We start from the raw sequence: 18,779 nt of genomic DNA on the forward strand, positions 1-18,779 counted from the left end.
CACACAACTCCCTCGCTGCGCTCCACGGCCAGCACCCCATCCCGGGCCGTGAGCAGAGGGCTGGGGTTGCACACGCACTCCGGGAAAGGTGAAGCTGCGGTCAACGGTGCGAGGGGGCACGGGGAAGTGCCGGGAATTGGAGAGGGGGCGGGAAGGCTACAGGGAAGTCCAATACAGCCGGGCGCACAGCCTCGCTCGAGCGATCCGGCGCCAAAGAGCCTCCCCCGCCGTGCGCACCGAGCGGCGCTCCGGGAGTCGTGCGCCCGGCCCGCGCGGTGAGCTCAGCACGGCACGGACTGCGGGCCGTGCGCCAGAGCTGGGGCGGGTGCAAGGGCCGGGGCGGCGCCTTTGCGCCCGGGCTCCCTCCCGCGGCAGTTAAAAGGAGCCGGCGCCGCCTGGGCTCCAGCGCGCCTTCCACGAGCCTTGCGGAGTCTTCGCCTCTCACTTTGAACGTCGGACCTCACCTCGCTCGAAATGGACCCCAACTGCTCCTGCGCCACAGGTAAGGGACGCTGGCTGTGGGCTTGGGATGCGATAGCCCTGGGTGGGGGGAAGAGGCCACGTTCAGGTCGCTGAGCTGAGAGCGGTTCCAGCTTCCCGGGGCTTCTGGTTTCTTCGCCAGAGCCGAGGTCCCGGGGCTCCGGGCTGGCCCGCCTGACGTCATCCAGCAGGTCGGGGCGAGGGGGTGGGGGCTGGTGGCTGTGACCCCGCGCTTCGTGCAGGCCTCCGAGGACCCCGGCTGGCTGGGAAGCAGAGAACCTTGCCTTTTCTGAGTTCAGGACATAAGGTCCTTGCCCCTGGTCCCAGTATTCCTGGACTGGGCTGGGATAAGACCAGGAGGACCCGTGCTCTTCCCGGAGTGAGGGGACAGAGTGAGGTTTCTCTTTCTTTTCCCTGAGCGGGACAGGAACTCTCGGGTCTGATCTGCATCACACCCATCGCTCATTGCTGGCCTTTCTCCTCCTCCCAGGCAACTCCTGCACCTGTGCCAGCTCCTGCAAATGCAAAGAATGCAAATGCACCTCCTGCAAGAAGAGTGAGTGTGGGGCTTTCCCTGGGAGACCGGGCTGGGGGCGGGCGGACCCAAGGCCAGTGAAGGTGAAGGAGTCGGGGGCTGAGCAGGCAGGAACTGGCCGGTGCCCAGCTTCCCCTCAGCCCCTGATTTGGGGTCAGAGCTCCAAAGGCCATGGAGAAGAGTGTGTCCCAACTTCCCAAGATAGACGGCCCAGAGGGGACAGCCACTGTTGTCAGGGGCAGAGCCAGAACTTGAACCTTTGTCTCCTGTGTCCTGATGGAGCCTTCCAACCCACCCAGGTCTGAAGCACTGGATGCACTTGACCTTGGGGACCACGTGTGGCTTCTGAGCTGCAGGGTCGACCTTTTCCTATGTAGGCTCCCAGGGCTGCTTTGGAGGGGGTAGACCCCTGTCTCATCCTGAGGAACTCCTCACATCCCTGGACAGTTTGGTGGCTCCATTGCTCCCAGAGGTCCTGTTGCTGCCCCTCTGTGTGACTCCCAACCCAAGCATCCACCAGCTGTGTGCTGACCGGGCATGCCAGCTAGAACTAGGGCTCCTGCCGGGCTGGGGGCCGAGCCTGTGCCAGGGAGGGGCCAGTCAAGTCAGCTCTGACCTCTTCCCTCTCTCTCTCCTCTTCCCAGGCTGCTGCTCCTGCTGCCCCGCCGGCTGCACCAAGTGTGCCCAGGGCTGCATCTGCAAAGGGGCATCGGACAAGTGCAGCTGCTGCGCCTGACGCCCGCAGAGCCCGGCTCCCGGATGTAAATAGTGCACTGTGTACAAACCTGGATTTTTTTTTTTTTTCATACGAGCCTCATTTGCTACATTCCTTTTTCTATGAGAGATGTGGATGACAATAAACCCATTCAGACTTTCTGTGGCTCCAGGTGCCTTTGGTGTGTGGGAACATGGGACTTGGTTCTAGTCGGGATGTAGAAGAAGTCAGGTTGTGGGGGAGGTGACACTGGGAGTGGGGGTCCGGGTACAAGGTGTTCTAGGTGTGCTGCAGCCTGGTCTAGCCTGGGCTGTCCTTTGTGGGCTGTGGTGGGGAATTCTCTCTGCCACTCAGAGACAGCTGACAGATGTCACTTGGTTTTTGAGTGTCTGCCTGTACTTAGAGCTGCCCAGGGTGTACCCACTGTTTACACAGTTAGGTATAAGGTTCTCAGTGGTATGGGCGCAGGGGGCAGGGCAGATACAGATAACTGAAGACTAGGATCCTGGGATAGGCGTTTGGTGCTGTGATTAAAATGCCATTTGGGATGCCTGTGTCCCATATCCAAGTGCCGGGCTCTCTACTTCTGATCCAGCTTCCTCCCAACATGCACCCTGGCAGGCAGCACATGATGGCTCAAGTAATTGGGACCCTGTTACCCAAGTGGGAGACCTGGACTGACTTCTGAGTTCCTGGCTTCAGCCTGGCCCAGCCATGGCTACTGGAGGACATTTGGGGAGTGACCTAGAGGATGGAAGATCCGTCTTTGTCTCTGGCTCTCTGCCTTTCAAATAAAAAATTTTTAAAACATATTCAAAAAAGAAATGGGAAGTTTTGTACAAAAAGTAGCAGTGCTATGACAGAAGGCTGTGGAGTGAGCCTGGATGAGCAGCCCTTTAAATGGAGACCTCCAGGAGGGTCCTGGGCCTGGGGAAGAGTTGGGTGCATTCGGGAAATGGGAAGAAGGGGTGGCCGTGATCCCAGGGGGTGGGAGCAGCTCCCGGTCCCTTTGCCGGGGGCCACGTGTCTCGTTCATCAGAAAGTCTCCCCACCGGGTTGCTCAGTGCAATCACTTGTGGGGTTTAAACAAGCTCAGACCAGCACCCCAGGCCTCCTTCCCAGCACCCTCCATGGCTTCTTAGGTGTACAATGGGCCCAGGGGCCCTGGGGAAGCTCCCATGGAACCTGTGGGGTCCTCCGTGCTCTCCAGCCCAGGCAACGCCCTGATGTGTGGCCACAGGTCTGGTGTCTGAGGGGGCCCGGGAGGTGCCCAGCGGAAGTCCAGCTCCTACAAGGCTGCTGAGGGAGAGGCGGGCAGGGCTCACTACCCACGTATGACAAGTGTCCTCGTGGAGACCCTCCTAGGCCCGAGGACAGGCCCAGGGCCTGATGGGGGCTCACACCAGGGAGGCGCACCCCAGCGTCTGGGCTGCTGTTTCCTGCTGAGAGAGTCTGGCACAGACCCCTCAGGGCACGGGTACTGCCCTGTTCATTGGCGACCTGGTCCCCAGCCATGGTTCTTTCCCAACTCCGTGTCGGGGACGGCAGCTGCTAAACCTCTCGGGGCATGGGAACCCGATGTCCTTACCAGGCCTGACAAACAGGATCACTCACCTTGCAGCTTTCTGTCTGCCAAGCCGTGTGTTCACCTCCACCCCTCTCTACCCCCTTTCCCCTGGGGGTGGGTGGGGCGTGACCATCATGGGATGCCTGTTGGAGGGATTAACTCATAACTTTTAACGAAATTTGATGTGGCTGTTACTGGCATGCCTTGTTTAATTCCAGAGGTGTCGGTGCCAAGTTCCCCATTGTGAAACAGCCTGGCAAAGCGGCTAACAGTGTCAGCTCTGGGGCCGGCCGGGCTGCCCGCCGAGAACCACAGCTGCGCATCTCGGGCGAGCTACATGGCCTCATACATGTCTCTTCTGTGAGTGGGGATGATGATGGTGCCCGGCCACAGGCTCGTAGGGAGATTGGATGTACCTAGCACCGTCCCTGGCACACAGCAAGGGCTCAGCGAGCGCCGTGTCCCTCTGGGCCAGGCCTCGTGTCTGACCATCAGTGCTCCGAACCTAAGTCGATGGGCGCTTGGTGAATACCCTACTGTGTATAAGTCATTGTGCTGGCGCAGAGAGGGAAGGTAGTGCATAAATGAGACCCGAGCCTTTTGCAGGGGATCCCGTGCACACCCTCACTGAATTTGGGGGTGATGCTTTTGCTGCTTCCAGAGGCAGCTGGAGGCAAGTGGGAGCGATGAGGAGGCCCCGGCCTGGCACCACGGTGACCCAGAGGTGCAGCTGGAGCAGAGGGCGGCCCAGCAGCAGGCGCGACCTTCCAGTTGTCACACAGCCTGGCACCTCCTCCCTCTCCCGGCTCCTGCCAGGGCTGATCCCATCGGCATGCTGTCCCCCCAGCTCCCACTCTCTCCCTGGCTGGGTCAGCACACCCCACAAACAGGCTGGGTCCCCATCGGCAAAGGCTGGCTAATCGAAGGGTGAGCTTGGCTCAGTGTTGGAGGGGCGGGGCTGGAAGGCCTGCAATAGCAAGGGGAGGGGCCAGCAGGAAGAGGCAGAGCAGTGTTGGGCAGGTGTGGCTGAGCAGGTCCCACGAGGGAGTGGGGGGGGGAGCAGCAGCTGAGCCTCAAGCCTGTGTGTCCCCATGGGGTGCATTGCAAAGGGTGACCCCCGTGGCCACCCCTGGCTGGCTGGAGGCCCCACCCAACATCTTCTACCCCAGGTGAAGCTGTAAAGTGAGCAAGGCTGGATGCTGGTGCCCTCCCCCCAGCAATCCCCCACCCGGCTTCTTCCTGGCCCTCCCTCCACAGTGGCCCCTCTCCCTTCCCTGCAGGTGTGGTGCCCCTGCTCTGACAGGGGAGCAGGAGGCTGCGGCCTGTGGTGTGCTCCCTGCTCTGAGCCGCTGCCTCTGCCTGGACAGACTTGGCCATGCTCCGTCCTCCTGGGAGGAAGCCAAGCAAGACAGGGGGAAGCTGGTGTGGTCGTCAAGGCCTGGGCAGCCCAGCCAGGACCCCACAGAGCTGAGGGGCAGGATCTGGGCCCCAAGCCCAGCCACCCTGGCCTGCCCTATGCATCCTTTCCATTCTTGGGACAGGGCGGAGAGGGGGGTCCTCCCCCCAACCCAGCCCTGAGCAAAACCAGGCCAGAACCAACACCTGTGCCTCCAGTCTGCGCCCATGCCTCACCAAGGGCAGGGGCTGACCCTCTGGGGTGGACTCAGGACAGAGTGGGGAGTGGGCATTTATCAAATGTGACGACCCGGCATCCATCCTCCCGCCCCCATTGGCCACAGCCTTGGCAGGAGGGCGGAGCCCAGGCTCTGGCTGTGGCTATAGAAGCTGGAGGGCCAGGCCCTTGCTCTCCAGGGAGCCTGGGCTGCCCGGATGCTGCGCTCAGGAACTGTGACTTGCAGGTTGGGACGAGTCTCAAGGGGCACTCGTCATGGGTAGAGGCCCCGCCAGATTTTCCGGGCCTCAAGACAAGGCCTCTGGGGTCCGGGTCCCAGCTCTCAGGCACTTCCTTCCTTCCTGTCCCCTGGGAAGGACTAGTCCCACAGCCCTGCTCCACTCTCCTCTTCTCCACGTGACCTGCAGCTGAACTTTATGGCTGTGGTCGGAGTCTGGACGGGCATCCCCCCCACGGGCCGGAGGTGTTGCTAGGGCTTGGGGACTTCCCCACGGCAGCATGAGACCACCCACTTGGCCAAGACTGTTCTCAGCCGAGTCCTGGACTTGCCCCTCTGAGGATGGAGCTGGCCCAGGGGACCGGATGTCGCCCCGTCCTTCTTGCCTGGGCTTGTGAGCACGCCCATGGGCAAGGTTCTGTGCAGGCAGGTAGAAGTTTCCTGCCCGCGGCGCCTGGTACTCTCATGTCTGGGAAAATTTACTTTCCTGGCAGGAATTCAAAGTGTGTGCCTGTCAGAAGTGCTCCCACCCCGGGGGGCCGGTGCTGTGGTGAAGTGGGTTAAAAGCCCCAGCCTGCAACACTGGAATCCCATATGGGCACAGGTTCATGTCCCAGCTGCTCTACTTCTGATCCAGCTCCCTGCTAATGGCCTGGGAAAGCAGTGGAAGATGTCCCAAGTGCACCCACGTGGGAGACCTAGAAGAAACTCTGGCTTCTGGCTTTGGATCAGCCCATTTCCAGCAGTCGTGGCCATCTGGGGAGTGAACCAGAGGATGGAAGACCTCTGTCTCTGTCTGTCTGTCTGTCTCTCTCTGTAACTCTGCCTCTCAAATAAATAAATAAATAAATAACTCTTTAAAAAATAATAATAATGATAGGGAGCCACAGAGAGTTAAGGGGCAAGAGAGCCCTGTGGTTGGGGCTCTGCGTGTATTTGCTCCCAACGGCTTCCACTGTGCCGGGCCTGCGACACAGTACACATCAAGCACACAAATAGAGGGAATGAAGGCGGCAGAGGGGAGGGGGCGGCGAGCCAGCTCCTGTCACTTCCCACCAAGTCCAGGGCCCCCTCCGCCCCTCCTGGTCTCTCCCGTCAGCCCGAAACCCTCCGCTGGGCTCCAGCTCGCGCCACCCGAGTCAGTCTTCACCGCGGTTGTCAGGGCTGCCACGCAGCGTCTGATCCATCGCCACCTGGCGTTTCTGCCAGGCAGGGGTGCAGAATGGCGTCTCGCTGTGACTTGAGTTTGCAGCATCTCAGGCGCGGGGCCGCGTGCTTTCTTTGCGGGAAGCACCCGTCTATATCAGGAGCCCCAGGGACGCTGTTTCGCCCCACGCCATCTCCCGCAGTCCACCGCGTCAGCTCACCGCGTGGCCCGGGCTCCTCTCAGACCGGTGACAGAGTTGCCGGGCCTTCCTTGTTTAGGCCCCTGGACGGTTTTGAGGGCTGCTGGCCACGTGTCCCATGGGATACTCCCCTGTGGGAATTTGTCCAGCGTCCTCCTCACTGGGAGACTGGGGCTGAGGGCTTCTGGGAGAAGGGCTGTGACCACAGTGGCTGGGGTTGACCTCGGCCACCTGGCCAGGTGTCTCCACTGGGAGGCGCTTCTCTGCAGGAAGTCGCCAGCGCCGGCCCCAGGGCAGGCTGCGGGAGGACAGGGATGCAGGGGACCTGTTGAAATGCTGCTATCCCAGAGCGCCTCCCTCCACCCCGTGTACTCCAGCAGGTGTTCATAGGCGGGTGGACCCACACATGCTCATTTTCCTCTTTGCGTTATAATCCAGTGCTACTTCATGTTGTTGCTCATGTTACTCCGGCTTTGGCCCCTGGGAGATGTTTGCCCGCGTCCCGAGCCACTTGGCCACACCCCATCACTGTGAAAGATCTTTCCCTTTTTCAGCGCTTCATCACTCTCTATTGGTGCCCACGTTTCGGTGGGTTGTTTGTATTCCTATTGAGTCATGGGAATTCTGTATGCACTCTTGAATTTTAATCTTTGAGTCTCTTGGTAGAAGAAAGGTTACGTTTAAAACAGTCTAGTTGATCAAATTTTATTATATAATCAGTTCTTTTGTGGGATTTTTTAAAGAAACATTTTGCTATTCCAAGGTCTAAAAGATAGTTGAATAACTGAGACTATCCAAAATATGTTTTCTGAAGTTTTGTTTGTTTCTGACATTTAAATCCTTCATCCATCTGGAATGGATTGTTATTAATTTGAGAAGTAAAGTGAAAGAGAGAGAGAGATCTCCCATCTGATGGGTCACTCCCCAGATGCCAACAGCAGCTGGAGCTGAGCCAGGCTGAGGCCAGGAACTCAGAACTCAATCCGAATCTCCCACTTGGTTAGCAGGGACCCAAGTATTAGAGCCCTCACCTGCTGTCTCCCTCAGTGTGCATCACAGGAAGCTGGGATTGGAAGCAGAGCCAAGACTCAAACCCAGGCCCTCCTACATGGAAGGCGGCACCTTAGCCACTGGGTCAAACGCTTGCTCTGTGATCTCTGACTCCTTCTTGTTTAATCCAGCATGTCTCAACCTTGACACCATTGACATTTTATTTGAGAGGCAGAGTTACAGACAGTGAGAGGGAGAGAGAGAGAGAAAGGTCTTCCTTCCGTTGGTTCACTCTCCAGATGGTCGCAACGGCCGGAACTGCGCCAATCCGAAGCCAGGAGCCTGGTGCTTCTTCTGGGTCTCCCACATGGGTGCAGGGACCCAAGGACTTGGGCCATCTTCTTCTGCTTTCCCAGGCCACCGCAGAGAGCTGGATCCAAAGAGGGGCAGTCAGGACTAGAACCAGAGCCCATGTGGGATGCCAGCGCCCCAGGTGGAGGATTAACCTACTGAGTCATGGTGCCGGCCCCAACATTTTTTTTAATATTTTATTTATTTGAAAGGAAGAGTTACAGAAAGGTATAGAGGTAGATAGAGGGCTTCCATCTGCTAGTTCAGCCCCCACAGAGCTGCAGGCTGAAGTCAGGAGCCTGGAACTCCATCCAGGCCTCCTGTGTGGGTGGCAGGGCCCCAAGCACTCGGGCCATCTTCCACTGTCTTCGCAGGAGCATTAGCAGGGGGCCGTGTTGGAAGCAGAGCAGCTGGGACTCAAGCTGGCTACCTTGGCATTTGGAGTCAGGTAATTCTTTGTTGTAGGCTGCCTGTGCACTGTGGCAACCGACTATATGCCAGCAGCACTCCAATGGCTGCAACAACCAAAAATGTTTCCAGATACATTTCCAAGTGTCTCTTGGGAGGCAACAAAACCTCCAGTTGAGAACGGGTTTCGTTCATTACTTAGTTTATCAAGTAAGTACTTTCTTAAAATCAAGATGCTGGTTAAAGGCGTGCGGGGATCCCTAGACAGGTTGGAAGCTAGCTGCATTAAGCAACGTAGGTTACCTGTGGTTACTGAACCCAGCAGCTCTGGTCAAATCCAGAGCTTAATTAAATAATACTGAACGCTTGTTGCCACCTGGTGGTGATTTTTCTTCATTGCAAGCAAAGAGAACTAGTTCCCGATCTTTGTCCATCACCCAGCACTTCAAAATTTGCTTTCCTCAGATGCTAGAAAACAGATCTGCGGTGCTTAGTTAGCTAGGAGTCTGTACACGGTGTGACAGGTGAACAGACAGGTGCTTGGGAATGCATTTATACTTTATGATCAAGTGCATTGAATTTGTTTCATGCGAATATTTTTGAGAATTTTGTAGTACACTTAGGGAATTCGTAACATACTTGGGGACAAATTGGAGACTTTTTAAAGATTTATTTATTTATTTATTTATTTGAAAGGCAGAGTTACAAAGAGATGGGGGGGGAAGAGACTGAGAAAGAGATCTTCCATCCGCTAGTTCACTCCCCAAATGGCTGGGACAGCCAGAACTGGGCTGATCCAAAGCCAGGAGCCAGGAGCTTCATTCCGACCTTCTGTGTGGGTGCAGGGGCCAAAGGACTTGGACCATCCCCAGCTGCTTTCCCAGGTGCATTAGCGGCGAGTTGGATTGAAGTGGGGTAGCCCATATGGGGTGCCGGCACTGCAGGAGGTGGCTTAACTATGCCACAGCGCTGGCCCCAGGACTTTTTTTTTTTTTTTTTTTTTTTTTTTTTTTTTTTTTTTGACAGGCAGAGCTAGACAGTGAGAGAGAGAGAGACAGAGAGAAAGGTCCTCCCTCCCTTGGTTCACCCTCCAAACGCTGCGCTGATCTGAAGCCGGGAGCCAGGTGCTTCCTCCTGGTCTCCCATGCAGGCGTAGGGCCCAAGCACTTGGGCCATCCTCCACCGCCTTCCCCGGCCACAGCAGAGAGCTGGACTGGAAGAGGAGCAACCGGGACCAGAACCCGGAGTGCCGGCGCCGCATTAGCCCAGTGAGCCGTGGCGCCGGCCAGGACTTCTTGTCGTAAAGCAGTGTTTTCCAAAGCGGTCTCAGCACAACAAACACACCAATGAACGCAGTCAGCCTAAGGTGGAGCCCTCCAGTGGACTGTCGGGGAACTGCGGCAGGGGCTGGCTGAGCTGTCGCTATGGTGACCGTGGCTGGTGGGCCTTGAGGCTGAGGCCGGCTCCCTGTCCATCTGGGTCCAGAGAGAAGTTATTCCGGGCTCCGACCTGGGCAGAAGCCGAGGTGCACAGCGGCTGTTCCTGTGGGTGCTGAGTGCTAATAACGGCCGAGTTTCCAGCGGCTTGGAGCTCGCTCGGGCAGGTGCGGGCAGAATGTCGGTCTGTTCTCGGCCGGCAGCCCCAGGCACCCTGAAAGAATCTGTCCTCCTCTGTCACCAACCTCTTCTCTTGGAGCAGGAATCAGATCCTTACGGCGGCCCAGAAGGCCCCTCGCGACGCCCTCTGGCTCACCCTCAAGATCACAACCATGTCCTGCCCCAGAAGCTGTGCACCCCTAGGTCTGGGCTCCTCGGCCAGGACTCCCTCCCTCCCCGGGTCTCCCCCAGCCCCTCCCTCCTTAGAAACCCACCCGTCCACTTCCACTGCACTCACCCTGGGCACCCGTTGGTATCCGACCTCCCATGTTTTTATTTGATGCCTTGTCTACCTTCTCCATCAGAATGCACAGTTCGTGAAGATCGGCATTTAAAGTTTTTTTATTCACTTTTTTTCATTTTATTTGAAAGGCAGAAAGAACGTGAGAGACGGAAAGATAAACAGACAGGGACAGAGAGAGAGGTCTTCCATTTCTATAAATGCTTTCAAGAGCTGGGCTGGGCCAGGCCAAATCTAGGAGCCAGGAGCTCCCTCCAGGCCTCCCACGCAGGTGGCAGGGACCCGAGTTCTTGAGCCATCATCAGCTGCTGCCTCCCAAATGCATGTTAGCAAGAAGGGGGACTGGAAGCAGAGCTGGGACTCCGATTCGGCATGCAAGTTCCCGAGATACAACTTAACCACTGCACCAAACACCCTCGTAGCTAGACATTTTTTTTTTTTTTAATGAAAAATTTCTTCTTGCAGACATTGAACGGCAGGGTGTATACATATTTAGTAAGTCAGGGCAAACGTGCAAATTAAAGATCCCCCTGTTTGGGGCCAGTGTTGTGGCACAGCGGGTAAAAGCCGCCGCCTGGAGCGCCGGCATCCCGTGTGAGCATCAGTTTCAGTCCCCGCTGCTCCGTTTCTGATCCAGCTCCTTGCTGATGGCCTGAGACAGCAGCAGAAGGTGGCCCAAGTGCCTGGGCCTCTGCACCCACGTAGGAGATGCAGATGTAATTCTCGGCTCCTGGCTTTGGCCCGGCTCAACTCCTGCTGGTGTGGCCATTTGGGAAGTGAACCAGAGGATGGAAGATCTCTCAGTCTCTCCCTCCTTTTCTGTCATTCTGCCTTTCAAATAAATAAATAAAATCTTTAAATTAAAAAAACAACTTTATTTGGAAATAGGATAGCACTTGAAAAAAACCTTCCAAAAAAAAGTACATGGTTATTGGTGTGACGCCGAGCGGCAGCAGCAGCAGCAGCAGTAGGGATGCGTGTTGCCCTCAGCCGGTCACGTGGGCCTCAGGCACCCTGCTTCTTTGGTCTGCGTAAGGCGTGCGCGCTGCAGGATGGATACCCCAGCCCCACTCTCAGGGTTGGACTTGGATTCTGGAGTCCCTGGTCACAGACCGGGAGTTGCAGGATGTGTTATCCCAGGGGCTCTGGAAGCCAGGCCTCCATGTTGTGCTGGACGGGCCGAAGAAGGCCGTCAACAACGTGAATGGCCTGAAACAGCGTTTGGCCGATTTCAAGTGGCACCTGGAGTAGGTGGAGAGGCTTGACGTGACCCCGTGCCCAGTGCCGGAAGCCCGCGCACCGCAGGCAGTGCCTCAGAGCCAGGCCCAGGGAGCTGTGAATCCGGAAGGTGACTTCCAGCGGGAGGTGAGGCCAGGCCCAGGCTGCAGTGCGTGCAGTGTCACCCCGCCTCCACCAAGAGCCTCACTGACTCCTTTGCAGAAATGGCCACGTCTCATCAGCAGATGCAAAAGATTCGACAGAAGCTGCAGACTACACAGGCCACCGTGGAGGAGTGTGAAAAGGCTGGGCAACTGCGAGCGCTTCGGAAATACGGGAAGAAGGCACAGACAGAGGTTCCTCAAGAGAGGGAGAAGGGACATAGGATGAGTGCCGCTAAGGAATATCAGAAAGGCTCCTTGGATAAGCTGGATTTCCTTGAAGGAGATCAGACACCTGCTGCCAAGGGCGCACAGGCAGGAGCCAAAGGCCAGCAGATGAAGAAGGGGCCTAGTGCTAAGCGACGACGTAAAAACCAGAAGTTTGGTTTTGGTGGGAAGAAGAAAGGGTCCAAGTGGAACACTCGTGAGAGCTACGATGAGGATCCAGCTTCCGGGCCAAAACAGCTCACGCGAGGGCCTCAGGAGGCCTGGAAGGAAAGGGTCAAATAAAAGACCCGGAAGGAGAACACGCAAGATGAAGAGCAGAACGCGCCAAGCAGCACTTTCTGTGCAGGGAACCAAGAAAAAGGGGTGAAGGCTTATTTTCTTGATCCAGCTGGGTCCCTTCTGTTCATTTTATTTTATTTTTGTTAAAAATACCTTTAATAGGCCAGCGCCGCGGCTCACTAGGCTAATCCTCCGCCTTGCGGCGCCGGCACACCGGGCTCTAGTCCCGGTCGGGGCGCCGGATTCTGTCCCGGTTGCCCCTCTTCCAGGCCAGCTCTCTGCTGTGGCCAGGGAGTGCAGTGGAGGATGGCCCAAGTCCTTGGGCCCTGCACCCCATGGGAGACCAGGATAAGTACCTGGCTCCTGCCATCGGATCAGCGTGGTGCACCGGCCGCAGCGCGCCGGCTCGGCGGTCATTGGAGGGTGAACCAACAGCAAAGGAAGACCTTTCTCTCTCTCTCTCTCTCTCTCTCACTGTCTACTCTGCCTGTCAAAAAAAAAAAATACCTTTAATAAACTAAAGAAAAATTATTAAAGACACATATACCCTTGACTAAAGCCTCAGGACCAGGAGGCTGGCACTGTGGTGCAGTGAGTTAAGGGGGCTGTTTGCCATGTCAGGATCCCATATTGGAGTGCCGGTTCGAGTTCCAGCCACTCTGCTTCTGGTCCAGCTTCCTGCTAATGCAGTGGGGAAGGCCGCAGATAATGGTCCAAGTACTTGGGCCCCTGCCACCCACGTGGGAGACCTGGATGGAGTTCCTGGCTCCTGGATTTGGCCTGGCATAGACCTGGCTGTTGTGGCCATTTGGGGAGTGAACCAGTGGATGGAAGGTCTTTCTCTGTCACTTTGCCTTTCAGATAAATAAATCTTAAAAAAAAAAAAAAAAAAAAAAAAAAAAAAAAAACCACAAAACAACTCAGGACTAGAAGGTTTTGAAATTGCTTATAATATATGTTGTAAGTATTGCTATTTATTGATGATAATTTAGTCTAAATTGCCTTTCTTTTATGATAGATGAAGCTTTAACTTGAACCCTTCCTCGTTTCTACCTCACTCTTTGAAATAGTTATAGCACTATCAATCCCTTTATAGCTAGATGAATTATAATAAAATTTCCTGTGATCCAAAAAATGTCCATGATTATTATAAAAGATGCTTTATATTTATGGTAAAAAAAAAAAAAAAAAGCCCGATCCCTTTGCCATGGCATATGAAGCAATGTAATAATCTCATCCGACCCACATTTCCCCTGCTTGGCCCCTTAAGGGTTTATTCAGTCACGGAGGAAATCAGAACAGCAAAGGGCAAACATGCAGTAACTGCCATGGCCTTCAGGGTAGTTAAACTGGGACCGGATGCCAAGAAATAAACCTGTGGCCCGCAGGTTAAACTGCCCTCTGCCGTGTCGGCATTCCATATAGGTGCCGGTTCGAATCCTGGTTGCTCCACATCTGATCAAGCTCCTTGCTAGTGCATCTGAGAAAGCAGAAGAAAATGGCCCAAGTGCTTGGGCCCCTGCACCAGCATGGGAGACCCCGAAGAAGCTCCTGGCTCCTGGCTTTCACCTGGCCCAGCCCCAGCATTGAGGCCATTTGGGGAGTGATCCAGCAGATGGAAGATCTCTTTGTCTTTTCTCTTTCTTTCTGTAACTCTGATTTTCAAATAAATATTAAAAAAAAAAAATGAACCTTGACTGTGGCTGTGGGTCTCATAAAACAAGCATTTATTCAGTGATGGCTCTGGGAGCTAAGGTTCTGAGGGCCAAGTCTCCAAGGGTCGAGTTGGATGTGACACCTGAAGCCTGGGTCAAGCCCTGTCTCTATTGCTGTTGACTGCACATGGCACCGGGGCCAGAACAGTGCCTGGCACACAGCAGGTGCTCAGTGTGACTGCGAAGAAACTGGGGTTGGCAATGCACCACTGGGGGCTGGGGGCGGGGGCAGAGGGAGTCCTGGGTCAGGAGGGAGGGAAAGGTGCATGGGAAGGACCCCTCCTCTGCTCTTCCAAAGGACTTGGAACAGGGTGAATCCCACCAGTTACTGAGGCCCATGAGCCAGGGCCAGGGCCAGGGTGGAGGGAGGGGGCTGGAGCAGGCACAGAGGCCCATCTGCAGGACCTGCCCTGCAGAAGTTCATGGCCAAGAACAGGACAAGGGCACATCATCAACATGGACTGACACAGGCTGTGTCCCTACGGATGTCTCACTCAGAGAGTGCCAGGGTGGGAGCAGCCTGGCCCTGCAGGCAGGTGCTGGGGGCCTGGGGAAGGGAGCGGGACACCACCAGGCTGGGGTGGGAGAGTGCAGATCTCAGGACAATCATGCCATTCTTCGTTGCTTTCTTTTCCCTTCCTCCTTCCCCCAGCAGTGCTTGCTGAGGTCATAAATGCTGTTGGCAGAAAGTTTGTAAATTACAGAAAAGAACTAAGAACATCTCGCCTTCCAGAGATAATCCTTGCTGGCATTTTAGTGTGTATCCATGTAGTCTATTTTGAGTATTATTATTTTTAAATTATGCATAATATATGAATATAGAGTCGTGGTTAAAAAAAATGAAAACGTCCCAGGTGGATCTCTGTTCCCCTTGGACAGCCAGTCCTTCCCTCCAGCCATGGCCTCGCTGATGACCTCCTCACCCGGGGAATAAATATCATTCCAGACTGTTCTCTGTGCTAAGGAGGTGCACAGACCTTCCCTTACTCGTCAGAATTGCAGATTCAGCTCCGTGCTGGCATTCTACCATTCACAGGTTAGTACTTTTCCTTGTAGGCATCTGTAGAAAATATGACAAAATACGTGTTCGTGATCTTAAACCCGTGTTTGAGCTGCACTGTTCCTGCGGATGTGCAACTCACGCGATGTCTCAGCTTGGGGCAAAGGGGTTGAGAGTGCGGATTCTGGAGCCGATGACGGAGGTCTGAAGCCTGTCTCTCCACCTCCTGGCCCTGTGACCTGGGCAGGCTACTCCAGCCCTCTGTGCTGCATTTGTGTCCTTTGTCACTTTCAGAAGTGAGTGTCTCCCTTCCTCAGAAGGCGGCCCTGAGGACCGAATGAGATCATATCCATCAACTGCTCTACGCAGTGCCTGCTGCACGCCGACGTGTCAGCTCTGGGGGCGGCATTTGGTGCAGCGGTTACGACACTGCTTGGGATGCCTACATCCTATGCCACAGTGCCCAGGTTCAAGTCCTGGCTCCACTCCGATTCCAGCTTCCTGCTAATGGGTACCCTAGGAGTCAGCAGGGTCCCTACTGCCCATGTGAGACCTAGATCCAGTTCCAGGCTCCCAGCTGTGGGCATTTGGAGAGTGAACCAATGCATGGAAGGCCTCTGTTTCTCTCTCTCTCTCTCTCTCTTTCTCTCTCTCTCCCCCTCTCCTCCGTCTTTCAAAATAAATAAGCAAATACATTTTTTGAAATGTTAGGCCTGGGAGCTGCCGTTGTGGCATAGCAGATTAAGCCACTGCCTGCAATGCCGGCATCCCATATGGGCACTAGTTGGGGTCCTGGCTGCTCCATTTCCAATCCAGCTCCTGAAAGAAGTTCCTGGCTTCGACCTAGCCCAGCCCTTGCAGTTGTAGCCATCTGGGGAGTGAATCAGTTTGATGGAAAGTCTCTCTCTCTCTCTCTCTCTCTCTCTCTTTCTGTCTCTCTCTCTCTGTCACTCTGCCTTTCAAAAAAGATAATAGATAAATCTTTTAAAATACAATGTTAGGTTTGGTGGTTTTGCCAGTGTTCACAGAGACTCTCACTGGTGGTGGGGAAGGAACATAATATTTCGAGTGTCTGATCCTAGCAAGACTGACCACAGCCTGGGTCCACACCCTGGACCCTCTAGCCCCATGAGTTTAGGGAAGTTTCTTAACTTGTCTGTTCTTTATAAAGTGATTTAAAACTAGCACCTACTTCACACAAGCACAATTCTGCAAATGTGTCTAAGGCATTTAGAAAGGTACCTGCACTTAAGTGGTAACTAGTAACTTTCTTTTTGATCTGCTGCCTAAAGACTGAATATATATTTTCAAATAAATATTTTTAAAAAAATGAACCTTGACTGTGGCTGTGGGTCTCATAAAACAAGCATTTATTCAGTGATGGCTCTGGGAGCTTAAAACAGTCTTAAAAGCCATTTTCCCAAGGCCGGCGCTGTGGTGTGGTGGGTAAAGCCACAGCCTTGGATGCTGGCATCCTATATGGGTGCCAGTTTGAGACCCGGCTGCTGTACTTCCGATCCTGCTCCCTGCTGATGCCCATGGGAAAGCAGCGAGAGGATGGCCTAAGTGCCTGGGGGAGACGTGGATGAAGTTCCTGGCTCCTGACTTCGGCCTGGTCCAACCCTGGCCTTTGTGGCCGTTTGGGGAAATGACCTCTCTCTCTGTCTCTCCATCTCTCTCTCTGTAACTCTGCCTTCCAAATAAATAAAATAAATCTTATAAAAATTTTTGAAAATTAAAAAGCCATTTTCCTGCTGAGTGGCTTTTAGGCTGAGGGCCTTTTTTTTTTCCGTGCGCTTTGTGTAGCAGGAGTGGAATTGCTGGGCTCATGGGAATGTGCATTTCAAGTTCTTAAAATTTTGGAATCCACACACAGACTTATTGCTTTATGTACTTTGGTTACTAGTTTTTATCCTATTTTGCCTCTTAGCAACATAGTGTATTTTCTTTTTATTTTTAAAATGATTTATTTGAAAGGCAGAGCTACACAGAGAAAGAGAGAGGGAGAGAGAGACCTTTCATTACTAGTTCACTCCCCAAATGACTGCAATCACCAGGAATGGGCCAGCCTGAAGCCAGGAGCCAAGAATTCCATCCAGGTCTCCCACATGGGTGCAGGGGCCTGAGGATTTGGGCCATTTCAACTGCTTTCCCAGGCCTTAGCAGAGAGCTGGATTGGAAGTGGAGCAGCTGGGACTTGAACCGGCGTCCATGTGGGATGCCGGCCCTGCTGGCAGCTGCTTTGCCTGCTACACCACAGCACCGGCCCCTGCTGTTCAGTTTTGAGGTTGAGCCCTGCTCCCTGCTGAGCCCAGCACTGCCCACTTCTATCCAGCCGCCCCCTCTCCCAGCTCAGCGTGGCAGGGGTTTGTCTTACATCCGGTTTCTCAGGTGCACAGCAGGAGCCTGGGAATCAAGTGTGTGTGACCTCCCTAAGGAGGGAGAGGCAAACACTGCCCTGGGGCTGAGCCACCTGGCAGGCTAGGGAGGCCAGCTCAAACCACAGTGAGTCCTGCCTGGAGGCAGTGGGCGCACTTCTGTCCTGCCTGGCAGTCCCTGGCAGACTTGGGTGCAGGGAGGGGTGCAGGGCAGGGGATAACCTGCCCATCGTCCTGGGGGAAGCAGCCGGGGACACTGACAGCCCTGGGGAGGCGCGCTGGTGCGATCCTTGCTGGCACGCCTTCGGGAGTGAGGTTTCGTGAGGTTTCGTAGCAGCCTCTGCGAGGGGAAGGGAGCTCTTCTGAGCTCTTGCATTAAACCCGAAGTTGTGGAGCTGCAGAGGCAGGAAATGAATCTCTCTTCTTGCGCTCTCTGGCTGCAAACCACACAAGGGCCCAAGCTCGGGCTGAGGCTGCAGTGAGACAGGGCACAAGAGGAAGGATGGGGCCACAGATGGCCCAGTTGAATTTTACAGAGAAATCAACAACAGAACAGGAGACAGGCGACGAGAGACAAAGAGGCAGTAGAGGGGAGCCTGTCCTGAGCCTTGGCAGACGGGGTTGGGTGGGGGGAACGGGGTCTGTGAGGGGCGCAGTTTGAAAGAGCCAAGGCTACGCTGAGGAGGCCGGGTTAGGGCTGGGAAGGGTGGATGCACCGGGTGGGAGGGCAGCCTCAGGAGAGTCAGGTTCCACCTGCAAGGATGATGGGGCAGGACATCCCGGTCTGACCTTCTGACGGGCACTGGCCGTGACACACACAGCCGGGAGAGGGGAGCGGGCAGTGCAGTCTGCGGCCCTGGGCTTCACGACTCTGCAGCACTGGCCAGGAGGATCCAACCCTTGTCTGGGTCTCCAGGAGCACAGAGCTGCTGCTCCCGCACAGCACCCCGAACCGGCTCAGCAATGGCAGCTCCCTTTAAGGGGCGGGGCCACAGTCTCCACCCCTCCCCTTCACTCAATTCCAAGGCCTTGCTGGATCTGCGGGTGTGTGTGCATGCGTGTGCGTGTGTGTGTGTGTGTGTGTGTGGTGTAGTGTGCGTGCATGTGTGTGGTGTTGTGTGTGTGGTATAGTGTGTGTGGTGTAGTGTGCATTTGTGTGTATGTGTGTGTGGTGTAGTGTGTGTGAGAGAGAAGTACAAACCCTCTGAGAAGTTCCACACCAATCATATCTTTGCTTTTTTCTCAGTCATTTTTGAGGCCCCTCTCTATCCAGCTATGGCAACTGGTGTAAAGTTCAGGAAAGTGGGGACAGGCTGGGCAGTGAAAGGGGGAGACCAGCGCAGAGGGTGAGGACACAGCCCTGGAACGGGGCTGTCTGGGTTCAAATCCTTCCTCTAGCACCGGTCACGTGAGCTTGGCAAGTGGCTCGATCCCCTGGTGTCTCCGGTCTCTCATTTATAAAATGGGGGTAATGAATGAATAAATGCCTCTGAAAGTCTTAGCTCTCACGAAACAGTCAGTGATTGCTGGCCCTGGTCGTGAGTCACGAGGCTTCCTGCTGCTCAGGGCCGCTCCTGGGGCCGTGCTCCTGTGTGCCGTCGGTGACGGCTGCTGTCGGCAGGCCGTGGAGGGGCTCTCCCAGCTGCCCTCACCACTGACCAC

At 55.2% G+C, this 18,779-nt stretch overlaps 1 protein-coding gene and 1 pseudogene across 1 annotated transcript; both read left to right on the plus strand.

Moving 5' to 3' along the window:
• Nucleotides 1-201: 201 nt before the first annotated feature.
• Nucleotides 202-1,891, plus strand: LOC100343802 (metallothionein-1A). The gene is made up of 3 exons (XM_008257316.4): nt 202-502; nt 971-1,036; nt 1,660-1,891. Exons 1-3 carry the CDS (start codon nt 475-477, stop codon nt 1,749-1,751), a joined length of 186 nt encoding a protein of 61 aa, XP_008255538.1. The 5' UTR covers nt 202-474; the 3' UTR covers nt 1,752-1,891.
• Nucleotides 1,892-11,190: 9,299 nt separating this feature from the next.
• Nucleotides 11,191-12,112, plus strand: LOC100356284 (probable rRNA-processing protein EBP2 pseudogene; annotated as a pseudogene).
• Nucleotides 12,113-18,779: the final 6,667 nt, after the last annotated feature.

Source organism: Oryctolagus cuniculus, chromosome 18, assembly GCF_964237555.1.
Source record: "Oryctolagus cuniculus chromosome 18, mOryCun1.1, whole genome shotgun sequence".
Lineage (NCBI taxonomy): Eukaryota > Metazoa > Chordata > Mammalia > Lagomorpha > Leporidae > Oryctolagus > Oryctolagus cuniculus.

Excerpts from the sequence above, each read along its gene's own strand:
- LOC100343802 (XM_008257316.4), top strand. The coding sequence starts at position 475 with ATGGACCCCAACTGCTCCTGCGCCACAG. Across the intron at positions 503-970 it reads CAACTGCTCCTGCGCCACAG|GCAACTCCTGCACCTGTGCC; the intron begins GTAAGGGACGCT and ends TCCTCCTCCCAG. Across the intron at positions 1,037-1,659 it reads ATGCACCTCCTGCAAGAAGA|GCTGCTGCTCCTGCTGCCCC; the intron begins GTGAGTGTGGGG and ends TCCTCTTCCCAG.